The 17645-nt window shown below is 55.0% G+C and overlaps 2 protein-coding genes and 1 long non-coding RNA gene across 14 annotated transcripts in view; 1 reads left to right on the top strand and 2 right to left on the bottom strand.

Annotated features, from left to right (window-relative positions):
• TP53I11 (tumor protein p53 inducible protein 11) overlaps positions 1 to 17645 on the bottom strand; it is a 69623-nt gene that overhangs the window by 10797 nt on the left and 41181 nt on the right. The window contains exon 8 of one of the 6 annotated variants that reach the window (XM_063641838.1): positions 2954 to 3974. The exons of the other annotated variants lie outside the window; for them this stretch is intronic. Coding sequence (XP_063497908.1) covers positions 3958 to 3974 — 17 coding nt within the window. The 3' untranslated portion in view covers positions 2954 to 3957. Of the gene's footprint in view, positions 1 to 2953; positions 3975 to 17645 lie in introns of those variants that run through there. 6 annotated transcript variants of the gene reach the window in all.
• TSPAN18 (tetraspanin 18) overlaps positions 1 to 17645 on the top strand; it is a 205489-nt gene that overhangs the window by 184303 nt on the left and 3541 nt on the right. For all 7 annotated transcript variants that reach the window (XM_055281839.2, XM_055281836.2, XM_055281841.2 and 4 more), the window contains 4 exons: positions 6846 to 6920; positions 8088 to 8186; positions 8691 to 8873; positions 15525 to 15608. In XM_055281839.2, the coding sequence (XP_055137814.1) occupies positions 6846 to 6920; positions 8088 to 8186; positions 8691 to 8873; positions 15525 to 15608 (441 nt within the window). The remainder of the gene's footprint in view (positions 1 to 6845; positions 6921 to 8087; positions 8187 to 8690; positions 8874 to 15524; positions 15609 to 17645) is intronic.
• Positions 5643 to 8581, bottom strand: LOC134736980 (uncharacterized). Its single transcript, XR_010121485.1, has 3 exons — positions 8120 to 8581; positions 7163 to 7746; positions 5643 to 6907 (listed from the first exon to the last, which is right to left on the bottom strand). It is a non-coding gene; the product is annotated as an uncharacterized lncRNA (long non-coding RNA).

Below are 17645 nucleotides of genomic sequence, written 5' to 3'. Positions count from 1 at the left end.
CATTTGTGTCCCGGTGAGATGCTCCCCATCTAAAGTGAAGTCAGCTGCGAAATGAGTGACAGGGAGCCTTGGGCCCATTTGTCCTTCAACAGCGCAAACACTGCAGACTTCATTTGAAGAGAAACAAAGAAAAACTTTGAGCGCCCCCTGGTGGACAATGCTCTACAGCTTGTCACGGTGCTTGCAGCAGTCTTGGCTGGGGAGCCCGAGGGGACTTTAAAAGGAGCTGGGATATGGGTCCCAGAACACACCCAGCCTCCCTTTCCCCCTCCTCACCTCGGCCCCCAGGGGCTCATTCATTGTTAATGGGCTCGGCTCTGAAGCCAAGACAGGAAGCCAGGCTGGTCTTCTTGGCTAGGAGCAGGCTGGGGCGGCTCCAGTCTCCTCCAGTAAGTGGCTGCCTGCAAACCTGCCAGCCACCCGAGGACGTCCTCCCTCCCTCCTGTGCTATGCGAGGCAGGACTGAGGCCCAGGGATAGGAGATGTGTCCACGATCCTCCCGAGAGAGGTGATCCTGGCTGCCAGGCTGGGGGCCCTTCGACAAGGCCTGATGGCAGATCCTTCCCCTCACCTCCCTACCCCCGCCTCTCTCCCTTTGCCCTCCTTCTTTCTGCCTATCTCTGTGTAGCTCCCTTTCCTCTCTGCCTCTGTCCTCCCCATCTCTGTCCTTTTTCTTTTTTTTTTTTTTTCCAAGACAGGGTCTCAGTCTGTGGCCCAAGCTGGCGTGCAGCGGTGTGATCTCAGCTCACTGTGCAGCCTCAACCTTCTAGCCTCAAGTGCTCCTCCCACCTCAGCCCCCTGAGTAGCTGGGACCACAGGCACGTACTGTCACGCCCGGCTAATTTTTGTATTTTTTGTAGAAACAGGGTTTTGCCATGTTGCTCAGGCTGGTCTTGAACTCCTGGGCTCAAGTGATCCACCGCCTCAGCCTCCCAAAGTGTTGGGATTCCAGGCAGGCACCAACACACTTGGCCTTGTCTTTCTCTTGATCTCTGTTTTTATTCCTACGCCCTTTCCTTGTCCCTGTCCTGATGTCTTCCTCCCCCGTTTCCCTGTCTCTCTCTCCACTTCCCCTGCTTGCCCTGCCCTCTCTAAGGCCCCGCCCACACAAGCCTGAGGTCACAGTGTGGGTCAGAGGCAAAGGATGCTTGGATCAAGGTCTTCTGGCTCCCAGACCAGGGCTGTCCACAGGCTCCTAACCTGGAATGGACTCCAAAATTTACCTAAAATTATGTGCAAAATGTTATGTCAGGGCCTGTGTATATGTATTGTTTATACGTGGATTGCGTGCATACTCACGTGTATGGGTACAGTGTGTATGTGCACGTGTGTTGTATGTGCATGTATGTTGTGTTCTATCGTGTGTGCTTGTGCATACATGTGTGCATTGCTTTGTGCATATGTACACGTGCATGGGTGTTGTATGTGCATGGGTGTTACGCATGCATGGGTGTTACACGTACATGGGCGTTACATGTGCGTGGGTGTTACACGTGCATGGGTGTCGTGCGTGCGTGGGTGCACATATGTATGCATGTGGACATGTGCCTGTGTGTGCACATGTGTGTTGTGTATGCATGTGTGTTGTGTGCATGGGGGTTGGAGGGGTTCTGTGAGTGTTTCCAGAGAAAGGCACCAAAGTTTCTGGAAGGTTTTCAAAAAGGTTTATGCCCTAAAAAATAAGAAAAACCACTTCTCCTTTCCTGGCTGAAACTGGACCTAACTGTGTGGTGGTTCCAACCGAAGAGGGCATGGAGCCTCACCCCTGGCAGCTTCTGGGATCCTTCTAGAAGCCTTTCACTGCTTTCTCAGCCTGTTGGAAAGGAGAGACGGCTTGTCTTGAGAGGGGCCAAAAGAGTGACTTTAGTCAGCCCAGGAAACCTGGCTCAAAGGTTCACAAAGCAAGGAGGCCTTGAGATGGGGCTGACTGTCCCCTTCCCTCTGCCCTGAGACTGAAGTCCTACAGGACCTGGGGACAATCAGTCTAATGACTAGACCACCTAGTGATCCATTTATCTATCTAAAGGTCCATTTCCCAAATCCTCGTGTTGATCAGTATTACAGCACTCACATGCAATAGGACAAGTTCAGCCTCCTATTGAAAATTTGTGGCATCCCTTGTTCTCATTTGCTTACCTTTGAGTAGTTCAAGGATTTTTTTAAGCCAACTTATTTAAAAATTCTAATTTTAAAAATAATTTATAACGAAGGCAAGCTCAACTAGAAAAAAAGAACAGCAAAAAGAGATGAGTATATTCAAAAAAGATAAATGAGCTGAATTGTACATGCAGTATGTAAATTTGGTAAATATTTATTAGAAATGGGAACTGTGAGCAGACATTGCCTATAAGCAGATGGGTTAGAAAAGCCTGGAAATGGTCCCAACTAGGCAACATAGCAGTTTCCTCCCCTTTGCTAATTTTTCCATCCTAAGGAAAGTGATGCAAATTAGAGGATTAGGAATGGCTGACAAATGTGTCCTTAGGCAAATGGGATGCAAACCCTGGGAAAGGCCTTGATGAGGGGAAGCCCCAGGAATGGCTGGGTCCGGGGAATTCCCCAAAGGACTTTAACACCGGTAAACTGTCTTAAGCAGGAGGACCTTTTCGTGCTGGAGAAGGGTGAGTTGGCAGAGGTGGCATTGTGACTGCCATGGGCACCGCAGCCTCGCACTTTGGTTCACAGGATTCACACTCCCACACACTCAAGTCCTGCCCAGGCCTTGTGCTTGGCGAGGCCCACTTCCTCTGGTCCACGACTTCCCAGGTTTATTCTTATATCTCATCTCCTGATGCTCCAGCTCAATGGAAACTCCATGAAGATGAGGACTGAGCCTGCCTTGTGTGCGTTTATTTGCCAATACCTAGCACGGTGCCTGACACAGAGCAGGCGCTCAGCAAACAGCCCCGGAGCCAAGGAACAGAGAGGAGGTTTGGCTAAGAGCATGGACTTTGGAGTCAGAAAAGCCCGGGCTCTAACTCTTGCTCTGCCATTTCCTGGCTGTATGACCTGGAGCTGGTCACTTAACCACTCTAAACCTTAGATTCCTCATATACAAAATGACGATAATCATGCTTCTTTCCCAACCACAGTGTTGCGTTCATGATCCAGTGGGAAATGCATGTTTTGCTTGGCTCTGTTTGTGGGATGCCTAAGCAGTCTATAAGTGGGAAACTAGAAGAATTGGTGCTGAGCCTCAGGAGGCTTTGCAGGCCGTGTAGAAACCATAAGACCTTGGGGCTCCCGTGGCTTCCAGGGTAACATGGTGATGAGAGGCTGTGTTCTGCAATCAGAGTTCTTGGGGTGAAGTCCCAGAGGTACTACCCACCAGCTATGCCAGCTTAGGCCAAGTACTACTCCTCTCAGCCACAATCCCCTGTCAGTAAAATGGGGGTGTTGCTGATAACAGCATCTGTCTCACTAGATGAGAGGGCTTGATGAGATGATCCATGTAAGATCCACAATGTCTGGGTAGCAAGGACTCAGCAGGTAGCTATTGCTATTTTTCCAGAGCCGCCCACACCAGCACTTGTCTTCGGGAAGGATGTGCTTCCTCTGGGCTCTAACCCTCTGAGCAGCTCTCATGTCGTGCCAGTCCTGCGAGAAGCACCGCCCCTGCATTACCTCGTGGAAGCCATGTGCAGTCATCCTGGATGGCACACACACGTCCCAGAGTGACGGGCACACAGAGTGCACGAGGCCTGTGATCTGCTTCGTCCATTATTTATCACTGTCCAGGCCGAGGCTGGTGGGCACAGCAGCTCCAGCTCATTGCCGTGGATGGAAACCATTTCCGAGGCTGCTCCTTGCCAGCCTGGGGACCTGCCAGCGGCTCCAGCGAGAGGGCAGAGGGCAGGGAGGGGCTTCTCATAGAGGCCCCGTGTAATGGAAGCGGATGGCCATCCATCACCAGTCAAATGGAAATGCCAGGACCCCTGCCAGCGGCCTCCGTCACTGTCACAGGGGAGGTGAGGCTGCAGAGGCAGAAAATACGTCACTCAGCAGCCACTGAGCCCAGAGGCCCCCACCCTCCTGGAAATGAGAATTGTAGGAGTGGCAGAATGGACCGTGGGCATTGTGACCTGGGGCACAGGAGGCTTCCCCCACCCCACCCTCATTATACTCTGCACTGGTTGGGGAACTCTGCTCCCTGACCTCAGCTGGAGGTCAGCCCCCTCTTCAGGAAGCACAGGAGCATCTGGCCTGGTGTCCCTCATCCAGATGTGCCAGACAGGCCACCCAGCAAACCCCAGCCAGGCAGCCTGCTAACCTGTGGAGACAGACTCCTGGGCTCAGAAGAGAGTGACAGAGCAATCCCTGAGCCTCGCCCTGCATCAGGGAGCAGACACAGCCTGGCGCTCTGAAAAGGCAGCTGGGCCAGGAGGGGAGCATTCTTTCTGCAAAGCTCCAAAGAGCTCTGCACCTGTGGAGTAGTCACTTCCCTTCTCCAGCTTCAGCTTCCTCCACTTGGAAAAGGGGAAACTACACAAAAAAGAGACCGTGAGAACAGCTTCCGGTGCCCGGCGGTCCCCTGTGAGAGCAGAAGCCTGTGTCGGAGCAGCTGGAGCCCACGGTGCATCTGAGGGCTGAAGCAGACTTGATGTGGTGGCTGGGGACAGAGGCCAGCCAGCAAAACGCAGGATTGAGGGGTGACACGTCCCTGCCGCGGGCTGGCTGCTCTGCTGAAGCAAGGCGCTCTCTTTAGGTTTGGACACTTAAAAAACTAAAACCCAGGCCGGGCGCGGTGGCTCACGCTTGTAATCCCAGCACTTTGGGAGGCCGAGGCGGGCGGATCACGAGGTCAGGAGATCAAGACCACGGTGAAACCCCGTCTCTACTAAAAATACAAAAAATTAGCCGGGCGTGGTGGCGGGCGCCTGTAGTCCCAGCTACTCGGAGAGGCTGAGGCAGGAGAATGGCGTGAACCCGGGACGCGGAGCTTGCAGTGAGCCGAGATTGTGCCACTGCACTCCAGCCTGGGCGACAGAGTGAGACTCCGTCTCAAAAAAAAAAAAAAAAACTAAAACCCACTTGCCAGGCCCCAGAGATGTTTTATGTCCATGTGCTGAATGGACAGATTCTACACCCCTCCCGAGGCACTCACTAAGGTGGCCCCTGGCCCACGCAGTTTGGAGAAGCCCCGGGACCTCCAGAAGGCAGCCGCTGTGGGTGCTGAAGAGTCAGGGAGGGAATCGGACTGGGGTCTCCCTGGGGTGGGGATAAAGTGACAGAAATCTTCCTCTGACCACAAGAGGCACATTCCAGGAGAGAGATGCCTGAAGGTATTGTCAGCAGCCCACAGAGCATCTGCGAGGAGGCCGGTGCATCGCCAGGAGCCGGACCTCGGAGGCCACAGAGGAGCCTGCCCATGGCCCCCATTCGCTCCCTTCTGCACGTGAGAGCCCAATGCCGGTCTCTGCTTGGGCTCATTTCCAACAGAGGAAACGCTTTCACATGCCTCGTGCTTCCCCATAGGGAATCCCTGGAAGTGGGTCTCCACATCCCCATTTTCCTGGCAAGAAAACTGAGGCTGGAAGGGGTTTGTATGAGTGATTGTCCCATGACACATGAGGACAGACAAGGCAGGCCCTGAGGTGTCCTGACTCGAAGCCTGGCACATCAGGGGCAGGCAGGCAGGCAGGCAGGCAGTCAGTCCTGACGACTGGGACCCCAGAGAGCAGGTCTGGCCGCTGCCTGGGTGCCTGGGAGGGCATGGAAGAACCAGTCTCTGTGTGTGCCAGGGATAAAGTCCTCTGCTGCTGGTTTCCAGGCAGGGTGACAACGGACTTTGTCAAGGGCACCAGCTATGTTGAGTGATGAAGGCAAAGCCGGTTTCTTCTGTTGACAGCTCTCAGCCCAATGACCAGGGCGGTGATGTGGCAAATCACAGGGCCTTCATGGCGAGTGCTCCACCCCGGCTTATTCATCCGTCTAAGAGTCCTGCGTCAACACCTGTGCCGACCCAGGCATCCGAGCGGGCAGCGCGCTGAGTGACAGCCCCTGTGCTAATGCCGTGCGGGCACCTCTGTGAGGCACTGTGGTGTGGGGAAGCCCAGGAGAGGGAGGGTTCTCCCTGCTTAGGGAAGTCAGGAAAGGCTTCTCACCAGGAGAGAGGCTGAGGCTTCACCTGATCTGGAGAAATGAGGAACTGGTGGGTAAGGAAGGGCAGTGCCTTCCTGGCAGAGGTAACATAGCCTGTGAGATCCCTGAAATGAGGGGCACTATGGTTCATTCAGGGAACATCAAATTCAGTGAGTGGAGCAGAAGACTGTGTTAGATACCAAACTCCTGGCCCCTGGGTTTTGAGATTTGGTGGCCAAACCACCTTCCCTCCAATCTCATTCCTTGGATTTGGGCTGAAGGTCAGTATGACCTCCCCACTTCCCATGGGAACCAGAGGCAGTGGGGCAGGGAGAGGTGGCCCTGGGGCTGGCAGGGTGGGGAAATCCAACTGGGGATCCCCAAGGCACTCAGGATTCTCGCAGCCCATACAACCTACCCAGAAGAAAATTTACCCCAAGTGGGCTCAAACGGGTTTCATCATCGATCTCCTTCCAGGGCAGCTGAGTAGGGTTGTTCAGGTTGCACACTGTACAAGGGTACCATTTGCATGGAAGGTATATATTTGTTTATTCTTTTCATATTTTGATCACAATACTCTTGACTCCAAGGAGTAATCACTGGTGTGTTTGTTATGAAAAATGTCTGATAGCAGTGGAGTGCGTTAATCTTACAAAATGAGTATACTGTATCACTGGTGTGACAGATGGACAGATGCATTGGCCAGTGGCCGCCCCATCCCCTGCCTGCCCTCTGGGCTCACAAGCCTGTTCCTCTCCCTGCAGTTCTTCCTGTTCATCCTGATCATCTTCCTGGCAGAGCTCTCAGCAGCCATCCTGGCCTTCATCTTCAGGGAAAATGTACGTATCAGGCCCCAAGCTTTCTGCCTCCTGCTATCAGCAAGGGGTTGGTGGCCATTCAGGTCTGGCTCCCCCACTCCTTGAAAGGTCTCAGAGAGTGGGCAGCCTCTCATCTGGCACTTCCAGCCCAAGTCGTGGCCCCACCCGCCTGGCAAGGCCCCGCAGACCAGGGAGAGACCCCAGTAAGCCTGATCCTGCTAGGGCTTTTCTCTGCTCCCAAAGCATCTGGTACAGCCCCATACCTTATTCTGGAAACATCCCTTCCAAACCTTGCCTAGTAACGGCCCAGTGATAGCGAGACAGTCAGAATAGTCCGAGAGGCTGGAATGTAGGAGCCCGGGGCAGACTGCTGGTGGAGGAGGCCCTGGCTGGTATCCTCCTGTGTAACTTGGCCCCACAAGCCACCAAGTTCCAGAGGCTACAGGCAGCTGGGGTGCCAGCTGCCTCCCCTGAGTTGACCAGAGCCAGGCACCATAGCCACAGGGAGACTGGGGCAGGGGGTTGGAGAAAGATGGGAGGGGAGGAGGGGCAATGGGGCAGGAGACACAAAATGGCCCTAGGGTAGAGGAGGCGGGCGGGGAGGGTAGTCGCACGGAGCAGAGGAGGAGGCCACCACAGCCTGTGAGCAGACAATGGTGCCCAGATGGTCTCCTCTGCTGGGCACCACCCAGGGCCCTAGCCTTTGACTGCAGCAGGACCGAAGGAGAATATTTTGGGAGTAGGAGAAACTGAGGGGGACTCCTCTGGAAACTGACGTACAAAGACTTCCTGCCCAGTCCTGTAGCTTCTTCAGGGCCTGGGACCCAGGGTGTCTGCTTGGCTCTGTCTGGGAAACAGCTCAGAGTGGAAGGGGTGGGGTGAGGTGCAAACTCCACACCCAGATAAGCCCTCCCTCTGGGCAGAGCTGCACGTGGAGTGAGGTCCTCAGCGTGCCCTGACCTCGGCTTCACCGAGATGTGCATGTGTATGGACTTCCTTTCTACACTGGGGATAAGGAGACTGCCCCAAGTTGGTGGTTTAGGAGAATCCAAGGGGACCTGGCACCAGGATGCAGAGCCCGTAGCTCTCATTCCCCCCAACTCCCAAGCAGGTGGATGGAGAGAGGATGGAGGGTGGGGGCTGCACCCAACTGCCAGGCCTAAGCCCATCTTCTCCCTCTGCCCCCAGCTCACCCGAGAATTCTTTACCAAGGAGCTCACCAAGCACTACCAGGGCAATAATGACACGGACGTCTTCTCCGCCACCTGGAACTCAGTCATGATCACAGTGAGTGACGCCCCAGAGATGCTGTGAACATTCAGAGCCACGACGCCCAGTGTTCACATGCCCACGCCAGGCATCAGTAATCAATCCAGGCACTCTCCCAGTGATCACAGACCTGGCCTTGGAATCAGCATCCACACAGCATTCCAGGCAGCCATGCCACTCGATCACAGTCCCGACTCGGGATGAAACCTGTTTGCTATCCCTGTCTTGGGTCCCCAAGCAATGGTCCTTATGATGATGATAATAACCACAGCATCTGTTTATGGAGGGCCAAGTGCCTGGTGAGGTAGCAATTGTTACTGCCACCTCTGTTATAGAGATGAGGACACTGAAGGCCCAGAGAAGATAAGTGGCTTTCCCATGGTCACACAGTGGTGACAGATGGAGCCAGCCCACACCCAGTCTTCTGATGCCACTCCTTTGCAGAGGCTATATGTCCTTCTCTGTCCCTCCCCTTGTGTCCTCCTCCTGCCCACCAGACCCTTCTCTGTCATCTCCCCCTAGTTTGGTTGCTGCGGGGTCAGTGGGCCTGAAGACTTCAAGTTTGCATCTGTGTTTCGACTCCTGACCCTGGATAGTGAAGAGGTGCCGGAGGCCTGCTGCCGGAGGGAACCCCAAAGTCGGGACGGGGTCCTGCTGAGCCGGGAGGAGTGCCTCCTGGGAAGGAGCCTGTTCCTAAACAAGCAGGTACTGGCCCTGCTCTCCAGACAGGGGAGTGGGTCTGTCGGGACTTGCGTGGCCAGAGCTGGGTGGGAGGTGCTATCACCCCAGAGGGTCTGAAGCTACCCCAGCAATCCCAGGGAAGTGTTGGCCGTGATATGGGATGCCTGCATCTGAGCGGGGACTGATGGAGGCTCCGTCCAAGTCCCTGAGATCCAACCAAAATGGGGAAGGATGACAGTGGCAGATGGTCTGCCGCTGGAGTGGGCATTTAGGCTGGGGCTAAGGGGTAAGTAGGAGTTTTCCAGTGTTTCCTGAGTTTCTGATAATGCAGGTCCAAAGGGAGGGAGGGGGACAGAACCAGAATTACACAGTGGGGGGCGCTTCTTAGCCATGCACTGTATTTTGGAGGAACTCTCATCTGTCATGTGGGGCGTCTCCTTGACCTGACTCTCCAAGGTCAGAGAAGCTCCTAGACTTTTCTGGTTCTCTTGCAACCTGAGGACTTCCTCTCAGCCTTGGGAGAAACCCTTTCCCTTCCTGCACGTGCCGTTTCTAGGGAAGACAAGGGCCTGGGTTTGTGTGCCTCCTGCCCACGCCCCCCTGTGAGTTCACAATGCCCTTGCCCTTAATCCCCTTCTTCCCACTGACCAGCCCCCACTCTGCTGGTGTGGGTGCGTGACCAGGCTAGGCAGGAGGAGAGGCAGGGAGAGGACGAGGGTGATCTAAGCCTGGGCCCCAGGCCCCTTGCTTGAGTAGGACTTTAACGAGCAGACGCCCCCTAAGATGGGCTTAGGCCTGTGGACGCTCATGGAGAGTTCCAGATGCAAGAGACACAGGAGGGGACAGGAGACAAGGCCCGTGTTCCTGCGAGGCTCAGGATCTCATTAGAGAACGTGCAAGATGAACAAGCAGCAAACTAACAAGAAGTAATCATTTCACATGGTCATGATTGCTGCGAAGAAATAAAACCAGATGAGGGGCTAGAATGGGCCTTGGGTGGGGGCTCAAGGCAGAACTTGCAAAGTCCCAGAGGAGATGACAGTGAGCAGAGGCCTGGGTCCTGGGGCTCTGGCAGGCCCTTTCCAGCCTCAGCTCTGCCCCAGGAACTCGGCCCCTCTGGCCCTGGCACCTCCCCGTGGATTCCTGAGGCCCTGAGGGCCACGTTCTCTCTGTCCCTCATCACCCTGCCTTCCTGCATTGGGGGAAAGAGACTCAATAGAGAAATGAGGGCCCTGAGTTGAGGCCACTGTGGACGTGGGGCAGAGACCTGCCGTGGGCGCAGCTGCAGGGCGGGGAGGGGAGTTTCGGGCTTCCATGGCAGGCAGGCGTGGGCTGTTAACTGCTGCGTTGCCTTCGCCAAGACACCCTCTCTGGACCTCAGATTCCATATGTTGCAGAGGCTGCTGGCTGCCCCCCCATGATCCATTCACCCCAACTCTCTTGGGAAGAGAATGGTTATCACACCCCATGACCACCAGCTAGAGGCTGCACTTCCCAGCCTGCCTCGCAGCTAGACCATGTAACCGAGTTCTGGCTAACGGGAGGTGAGCAAAGGTGATTTGTGCAACTTGAGTCACATCCTTAAGAGAAAGTGCTGTGCCCACCCCTCCTTTTTGCCCTGGCTGGGACTTGGCAGAGGGAGGTGGCCCCTAGGATGGCAGAGCATCCAGAGAGAAGGAGCCTGGGCGACGGACAGTTCCACGGCATACAGCGGCCACCATAGCACGGGGTTTATGTGAAAGACCAGTGAATTTCTAACTTGTTGAAGGAGCTGTTGTTTGAGATGCCCGTTGCCAACAGCCAAACTTAGAGCCTTTTAATGCTACTTGTAAGTTTTCAAGAGGCTTCCCGTGGGCCCCATTCCCCGCATCAGATGTGCTTCCCATTTCTGGACTCATCCTCTGTTAGGTTGTCTCCTTCCCTCTCCTGGGCATGTCTTCAAAATCAGAGCTCATAAGAGAGGTCCCTGCACAGCCACGTTCATTCTTTCCAGTGACCCTGTTGTTCCTGAGGGTCTGAGACTGGCTCCTGGGGTTTCTTTGCTGAGACATTCATGTCCCTCCTGGGCATTTCTTCCCGTTAAAAACCTGCTGCTGTGGAACTGTCTCTATTTGTCTTTTTCTCCAAAGCCCCCTTTGCTTAAAGCACAGGATGCATTTTTTTTTTTTTTTTTTTTTTTTTGAGACTGAGTCTCGTTCTGTTGCTCAGGCTGGAGTGCAGTGGCACAATCCTGGCTCACTGCAAGTTCCACCTCCAGGGTTCAAGTGTTTCTCCCACCTCAACCTCTCAAGTAGCTGGGACTACAGGCACGTGCCACCATACCCAGCTAATTTTTGTATTTTTTGGTAGAGACCGGGGTTTCACCATGTTGTCCAGGCTGGTCTCAAACTCCTGACCTCAAATGATCCACCCCCTTGGCCTCCCAAAGTGCTAGGATTACAGGTGTGAACCACCGTGCCTGGCCCCAGGATACATTTCTGACTTTGCTGGCAGGCCCATGGCAAGGATGTGGGAAGAGTTGAGCTCGCTGTGGGGGTTGGGGTGGGGGTGAGGTGTGCAGGGATGCATGGCGTGGCCACAGGGACATCCTAGTTGCTCTGTGGCCCCCTGGTCCACATTGGTGGTGGACCTGGGTAGACAGGGGGCTTTTATGCTGGTGCCAGTGAGAAAGGACAGCAGGTGAGACCAGGGTGATGGTGGTAAAGACAGAGAGGTGTGTGGATCTGAGAAATGCTCAGGAGGCAAAATCTACCAGCCTCCGTGATGGGTCCTCATTGGAGGAGGGGCAGGAGGAGGTGCTGAGCGACTGGCTTCTGGTTTGGGGACGATCTCACATTTAGTCTGGGGCATGTTGAGTCTCAGAAACCTTTGGAGGCCAGGTGCGATGGCTCACACCTGTAATCCCAACACTTTGGGAGGCCGAGGCGGGCAGATCACCTGAGGTCAGGAGTTCGAGACTAGCCCAGCCAACATGGAGAAACCCCGTCTCTACTAAAAAATGCAAAAATTAGCCTGGCGTGGTGGCATGTGCCTATAATCCCAGCTACTTGGGAGGCTGAGGCAGGAGAATCACTTGAACCCGGGAAGCGGAGGTTGCGGTGAGCTGAGATCATGTCACTGCGCTTCAGCCTGGGCAACAGAGTGAGACTCCATCTCAAAAAAAAAAAAAAGAAAAAAAGAAGCCTTTGGAACAGCTGAGCAGAGGTGTCCAGTGGGCAGCTGGGTGTATGGGGTGGAGCTGGAGGGGTCAGTGCTGGAGATGTACGTGTGGGAAGCATTGCGTGTGGGTGACCATTGTGGTGACAACCGGGCCTGGCTGCCCCTCATCAGATTAGGTGGGGGGTGACTGTGGGTGGCAGCAGGGGGCTGCGGATGTGCCCACCCAGCAGAGAGGGAGGATGGCACTCCAACAGCCTACATGGTTAGAGGACTCATAGTCTGTGGTGGCAGGCTGGGGAGAGGCTCCCCGCCATGTGTCTCACCGGGTGGTGACAGGGGAAACCATCACGGGGTGGAGATGGTGGGTGGCAGTGAAGCAATTTCCAGGTGTGTAGATGTAAGCTCTGGGCTACAGCCAGGGCCTGGCCCACAGGAGGGAGAACCCAGCCACTCATGCCAGCTCCCTTTCCCTTAAGAACAGAGGAAAGACCAGGAATTTGGAATCCTCCTCAGTGTAAATCCTGGCTTCCCTTCCTCGTGTGTGACCTTAAGCAAGTTAGCCACCGCTCCTCCCTCCCTTTTCCTGTGGGTAAAATGCAGGTAAGACCTCTCCTCCCTGAGGAGCTGTAATGAGATCAAGTGAGAAAGAGCCCACGAGGCCCTAGCAAAGTTATCAAGAGAGCAGACACTCACTCAGCGTGGGTGGTGGCATCCCGTCCATGCCCCAACCTCCCCAAGGGTGTCTCTGTTCCTGGGAAGCTTCCACTGGCCAACCCGGACTGCTTGGTTGAGTCCAGGGGCCTGAAGGGTCTTTGGTGCCAAAGCCTGATAGGGGAAGATGAGCTGTTAAGGCCCAGGTGCCACACAGCAGGGCTCAGCTTCCCTCTGCTGGACAAGGTCCCTGGCTTCTTGCCAGTTTCCCCGGGTAAGGCATGTCAAAGTCAATTTCATGCTCTGGAAGAGATGTGCTGCTTCTCCTGTCCCCTTCTGGGTGTGTGTGTGTGTGATTGTATTGCAATGACACCCAACTCTATGCTCAGACACTTTCCACCACTCAGGATATGCTGAGAGAGCGGCACAGAGAGACGGACGGTAATCCTTGGTGATCCTAACAGGCACTGAGATTGAGAGCTTGCCACCTGCCAACACTCTTCCTAGTGCCTTACCTGCAGTATCTCATTTTATCCTCACAGCAATCCCATGAGGTAATCTACATGGCCCCATTGTATAGATGGGGCAACTGAGGCATAGAGAGAGGAAGTAAATAGCCCAAGGTCGCACAGCAAGCCAGTGACAGCGCTGGCTGGGACCCCAGGCAGCCAGGCCCCAGGGACCACCGCCAGATACCACTCTCCTGGGCCATTGCTGTTCCATGTCCAGGAAACCCCTTGAAGAGCTTCACAAACCCATTGTGTGTGTTGGGGCTGCAGGCGGTGGGATTATGCACATGTGGCTGGCGGGCATGTGGAACACTGAGGGGGTGATGGGAGGGCCGAGGCATCCTCTGCCAGGGCTGATCCCAAAACGATGCAACCCATCTCTCTTTGCTTGCTTGCAGAGCAGGTTAGTTTTTTTGCTGTTATAGTTCTGCATTTTCGGGTTTTAATGCTTCAAAATCGCTTAGCATGAGAGGGGGAAGGGATAGCATTAGGAGATATACCTAATGTAAACGATGAGTTACTGGGTGCAGCACACCAACATGGCACATGTATACATATGTAACAAACCTGCACGTTGTGCCCATGTACCCTAGAACTTAAAAGTATAATTTTAAAAAAATTGCTTAACAAAGGATTTGGGGCTCCAACATGGGTCTGCTGGCAGATCCAGGATGGACCCTGGGCCTCACTGAATGGAGGGCCAGCCCTGAAGGGACCCCCAGCCACACTGATGTCCTGGCCTGGCCTGGGGTAGGAACCCCTGGGTTGCCCTTAGGGCTCCGTCACAGTCATACAGCCCTTAACTGGGCTCCCAGTGCCACAGCAGAGACAAGGCCTGAAGGTTCAATTAAGACCTTTTCTCCTTGTCATCTCTGGGCTTGAGGTCTTTCAAAGCCTGGCCACAGCCTGGTCACTAGAAATTACCTTGGGCATCGTCCTAAAATGCTGACACCTGCGCTCCATGCCAGACCCACTGATTCAGTGTTGTGGAGCGAGGCCTTGGCATCTGCATTGCCAACCACTTCCCGTGCACGCTCAGTCCCGAGAGTATCATGGACCCAGATCGTTGTGCCGGGTGGGGTCTATTTCTATCTGGGTATATCCTGTTTGCTCCATGGGGCTCCGGGGAGGGCTTCTGGGGGCCTTCCCTGCCCAGCTCCTGGTCAGCCTCCAGGCAGGTACTAGGACACCACCTGGCCACTAGTCCCAGATCATGCCCTGCTGTCCACCTGCCTGGGTGCAGCCTCAGTCCTACTTTTGGCCAAAGGGGCTGGGCTTCTCCATGATGGACAAGAGAAGGGAGCATGTCAGCACCCAAGAATCCCCGGTCTCAATAGAGCCCAGAAATAGCAACCGTCACCCAAAAAGGGCTGGGCATGATCTCTCCACTCCCATCTGGGGATTTGTTCCCTTGCAGGTTCTCAGCCTGGGCCCAAAGAATATGCAGGCTCCTATAAAGGAAGGAAGGTTCTCCCACTTTGAAAATATGTGTCATCCAAAGCAAGTACCATGCATCAGTCTCTGTGGTCAGCATGGGGGAGGGGAGAGTTATGAACATGAAAATGACAGAGGTGTAAGGTGCTCAGGGTCAGAGGGGGCAGCAGCCATGGACTGGCAGTACCTGGCTTGGCACTGGCTTGCTTTTTCCTATCTCTATCTATCTCGATCTCAATCTCGATCTCTGTCTCTGTCCCAGTTTATATATCTCTAGGATTGCTTAAGAAAGCAGTAAGATCATGGGAATTAAGTCCAGGGAAAGCTGCCCAAAGGAGGTGGCATGCGAGCAGAGATTTGAAGGCTGGGCTGTGTTTCCTTGGGGAAGTGGCTGAAAACCAAAACACCTTCTGCAGCCAGGCAGGTCACGAGGAACAGTAGAGCGGGTGGGTGTGAAACAATAGGGAATTGTGCGGGGGAGGGGGGTGGGGTGCTGTGGATCCCCAGGGACCACCTGTTGCATCCGAAGGCAGCAGCTGCTGACGGTGCTGATGTGAAAAGGAATAGCTCCCCTTGCTGGTTCTTCTGATTTCTCCAGAGCAGCAGGAAGTCCAGATATTTATGGGAAATTTCCCAATATTCCAATCACTGTAGTAGCAACATTAGTCATGGCCTGCACGCTGTCAGTTCTCTGTCCCACCTTAAGGGCTGGGTGGCAGAGAGGGTCTTTGGTGCAATGCTGCCAAGTCGCTGTTTCTGGGTCTCCTGCCCTGCACCCCCTCCCCACTGTCCTGTCTCAGCAGCCGTGTGATAGGGTGAGAGCTCTGGGGACACCTGCCATGAACCCTAGTCCACATGCTGGACTCTGACTCCAGGACTCTCGCCCCTGGCCATAGCTTCACCTCTCATCCCTCCCTCCCAGGGCTGTTACACGGTGATCCTCAACACCTTCGAAACCTACGTCTACTTGGCCGGAGCCCTTGCCATCGGGATACTGGCCATCGAGGTAAGCAAAGGCCCCCATTTCTACAGCTTCCCAGGCTGAAGCCTCACGTGGAGCCTAGGCAGATCCCCCCAGCCTGCTTCCCTCTTCATTTGCTTCACCTGGGACCCAAGGGGCCCCCACTGTGGGTGCTATGGGGTGGTAAGCCCGGCTGTGTCTCTGCTGCCTGAGAGTCATTCTTGAACTCTGGAGATGAAACATGGGAGCCAGTGTCCCAGAAGCGGGGATGGGCAGGCCCTGAGTGGCATCCCCACTCCCTCCCACTCCCCCATCCCCATCCCCACCTCTGCCCCAGCTCCATGGTCCAGAGAGATTTCACGCTTGCAGAGGCATCGGCACGGCTGCCTTGAAGGACGGGCTGCAGCCCGTGGTTTGAGATCAGGCCTTTTCTCTGTGGGGTGTTCAGGGCCTACGGGGCCTTATTCATCCGCAACGGTGGCCTTAGCCTCCTTTATCTGAGGGCCCCAGAGTCCCCTTGAAAGGTAAGCTCCTGCAGACCGTTTGCAACCACCACTAGGTGGCGCCTCAGCCAAAGGGAGGAGCGGCCGCCTCCCGTCTCTGTCCCCTGGGATCTCCGACCTGCTGCTCCTGGGGGCTGGACAGAGCGTTGCCCACACCTGACCAAACCCAGGAAAGGGCACTCTGGGGCCTCAGTCAGTCCTCGGCCTGCGGGAGAAGGAAGTCAGGCAGCCCGATCCTCAGCTTCCCCCTCCAGCAGCCTGGGCACCTGGCACCATGAACTTCGCCTTGCCTGGTTTCCTACTGTGCCTGCAGGGCCACCGAGTGCAGTTTTGTGGAGGCTACTGTGGATGGCGGAGAGGGAGGGGTCATTTATTATTCATTCATGTATTCAACAAGCACACATTGAGCCCTACTCTTCGCCAGCACTGTCGTAGGTGAACAAGTCCCCTCATGGCAGGCAACAATGAACAAGATAAGTCTGCAGCAAGCCCGGGGAAATCTCAGGGACGTGTCCCATGAAGGAAGAGCATGGGCCCTAGAGTCCGGCTCCCAGCTCTGCCTCTCTCCAGACGCAGGATGTCTGAGTCACAGTTTCTTCATCTGCAAAATGGGCTGATCACCCTGCTTCCAGGGCACAGAGGGATTACAGATGACGGGGACAGCATGCTGCTGGGGCTCAGGAAGCAGCATTCGTATACTTGATCTGCTGCCTCACTCCCAGCCCAGCCCACGAGCCTGGCCGGCCAGCCCCATGGGAAGCAGAATCCTGCTCAAGATGGAGACCTTTACATGGCCCCGTCCTGGTAGCCCCTCCCCACCCCAGTGAGCCTCCTGGTGATTTGGCCATGACCTGTGGTCTGGGGACTGTTTCCTCGGCTACTTGCAATGAGCTCTGGCCGTGAGAACATCAGCAAATCTGGTCAGAGTCCCTGAGCTAGGGTCACCCTGCCCCACCACCCCAGGCCCTCAGACAGGTGTTCAGGGATGCAGCGCATAACTCCGGGAAAGGCTGCAGCTGCCTGCCTATTCATAGCAGTCCTGGTAACCTTTTACTGAGCATCTTCTCGGTAAGAGGCACATTACGTCATTAGGTAATTGCATTACACTTAAATCTCACCACCTTCCTGTGAGCTGGAGGGGAGCCTGCAGGGGTTGGAAGCATGGGCTCTGGGGTCACAATGCCTGGGACTCAAACCCAAGCTCCCCTGCTGGTGGCTGTGTGACCTCAGGTAGGTTACATACCTCCCAAGAAAGCACTTAAAACTGTTCCTTGGCTGGGCGCTGTGGCTCACGCCTGTAATCCCAGCACTTTGGGAGGCCGAGGCAGGCAGATTACGAGGTCAAGAGATCGAGACCATCCTGGCCAACACGGTGAAACCCCGTCTCTACTAAAAATATAAAAATCAGCTGGGCGTGATGACACACGCCTGTAGTCCCAGCTACTCCGGAGGCTGAGGCAGGAGAATTGCTTGAACCCGGGAGGCGGAGGTTGCAGTGAGCTGAGATCGTGCCACTGCACTCCAGCCTGGGCGACAGAGCGAGACTCTGTCTCAAAAAAGAAAAAAAACTGTGCCTGGC

The sequence above is a fragment of the Symphalangus syndactylus genome, chromosome 6 (assembly GCF_028878055.3).
Source record: "Symphalangus syndactylus isolate Jambi chromosome 6, NHGRI_mSymSyn1-v2.1_pri, whole genome shotgun sequence".
In the NCBI taxonomy this organism is placed as follows: domain Eukaryota; kingdom Metazoa; phylum Chordata; class Mammalia; order Primates; family Hylobatidae; genus Symphalangus; species Symphalangus syndactylus.
Note: the sequence above shows the minus strand (reverse complement) of the source record. Positions and strands in the feature narration are given on the sequence as shown.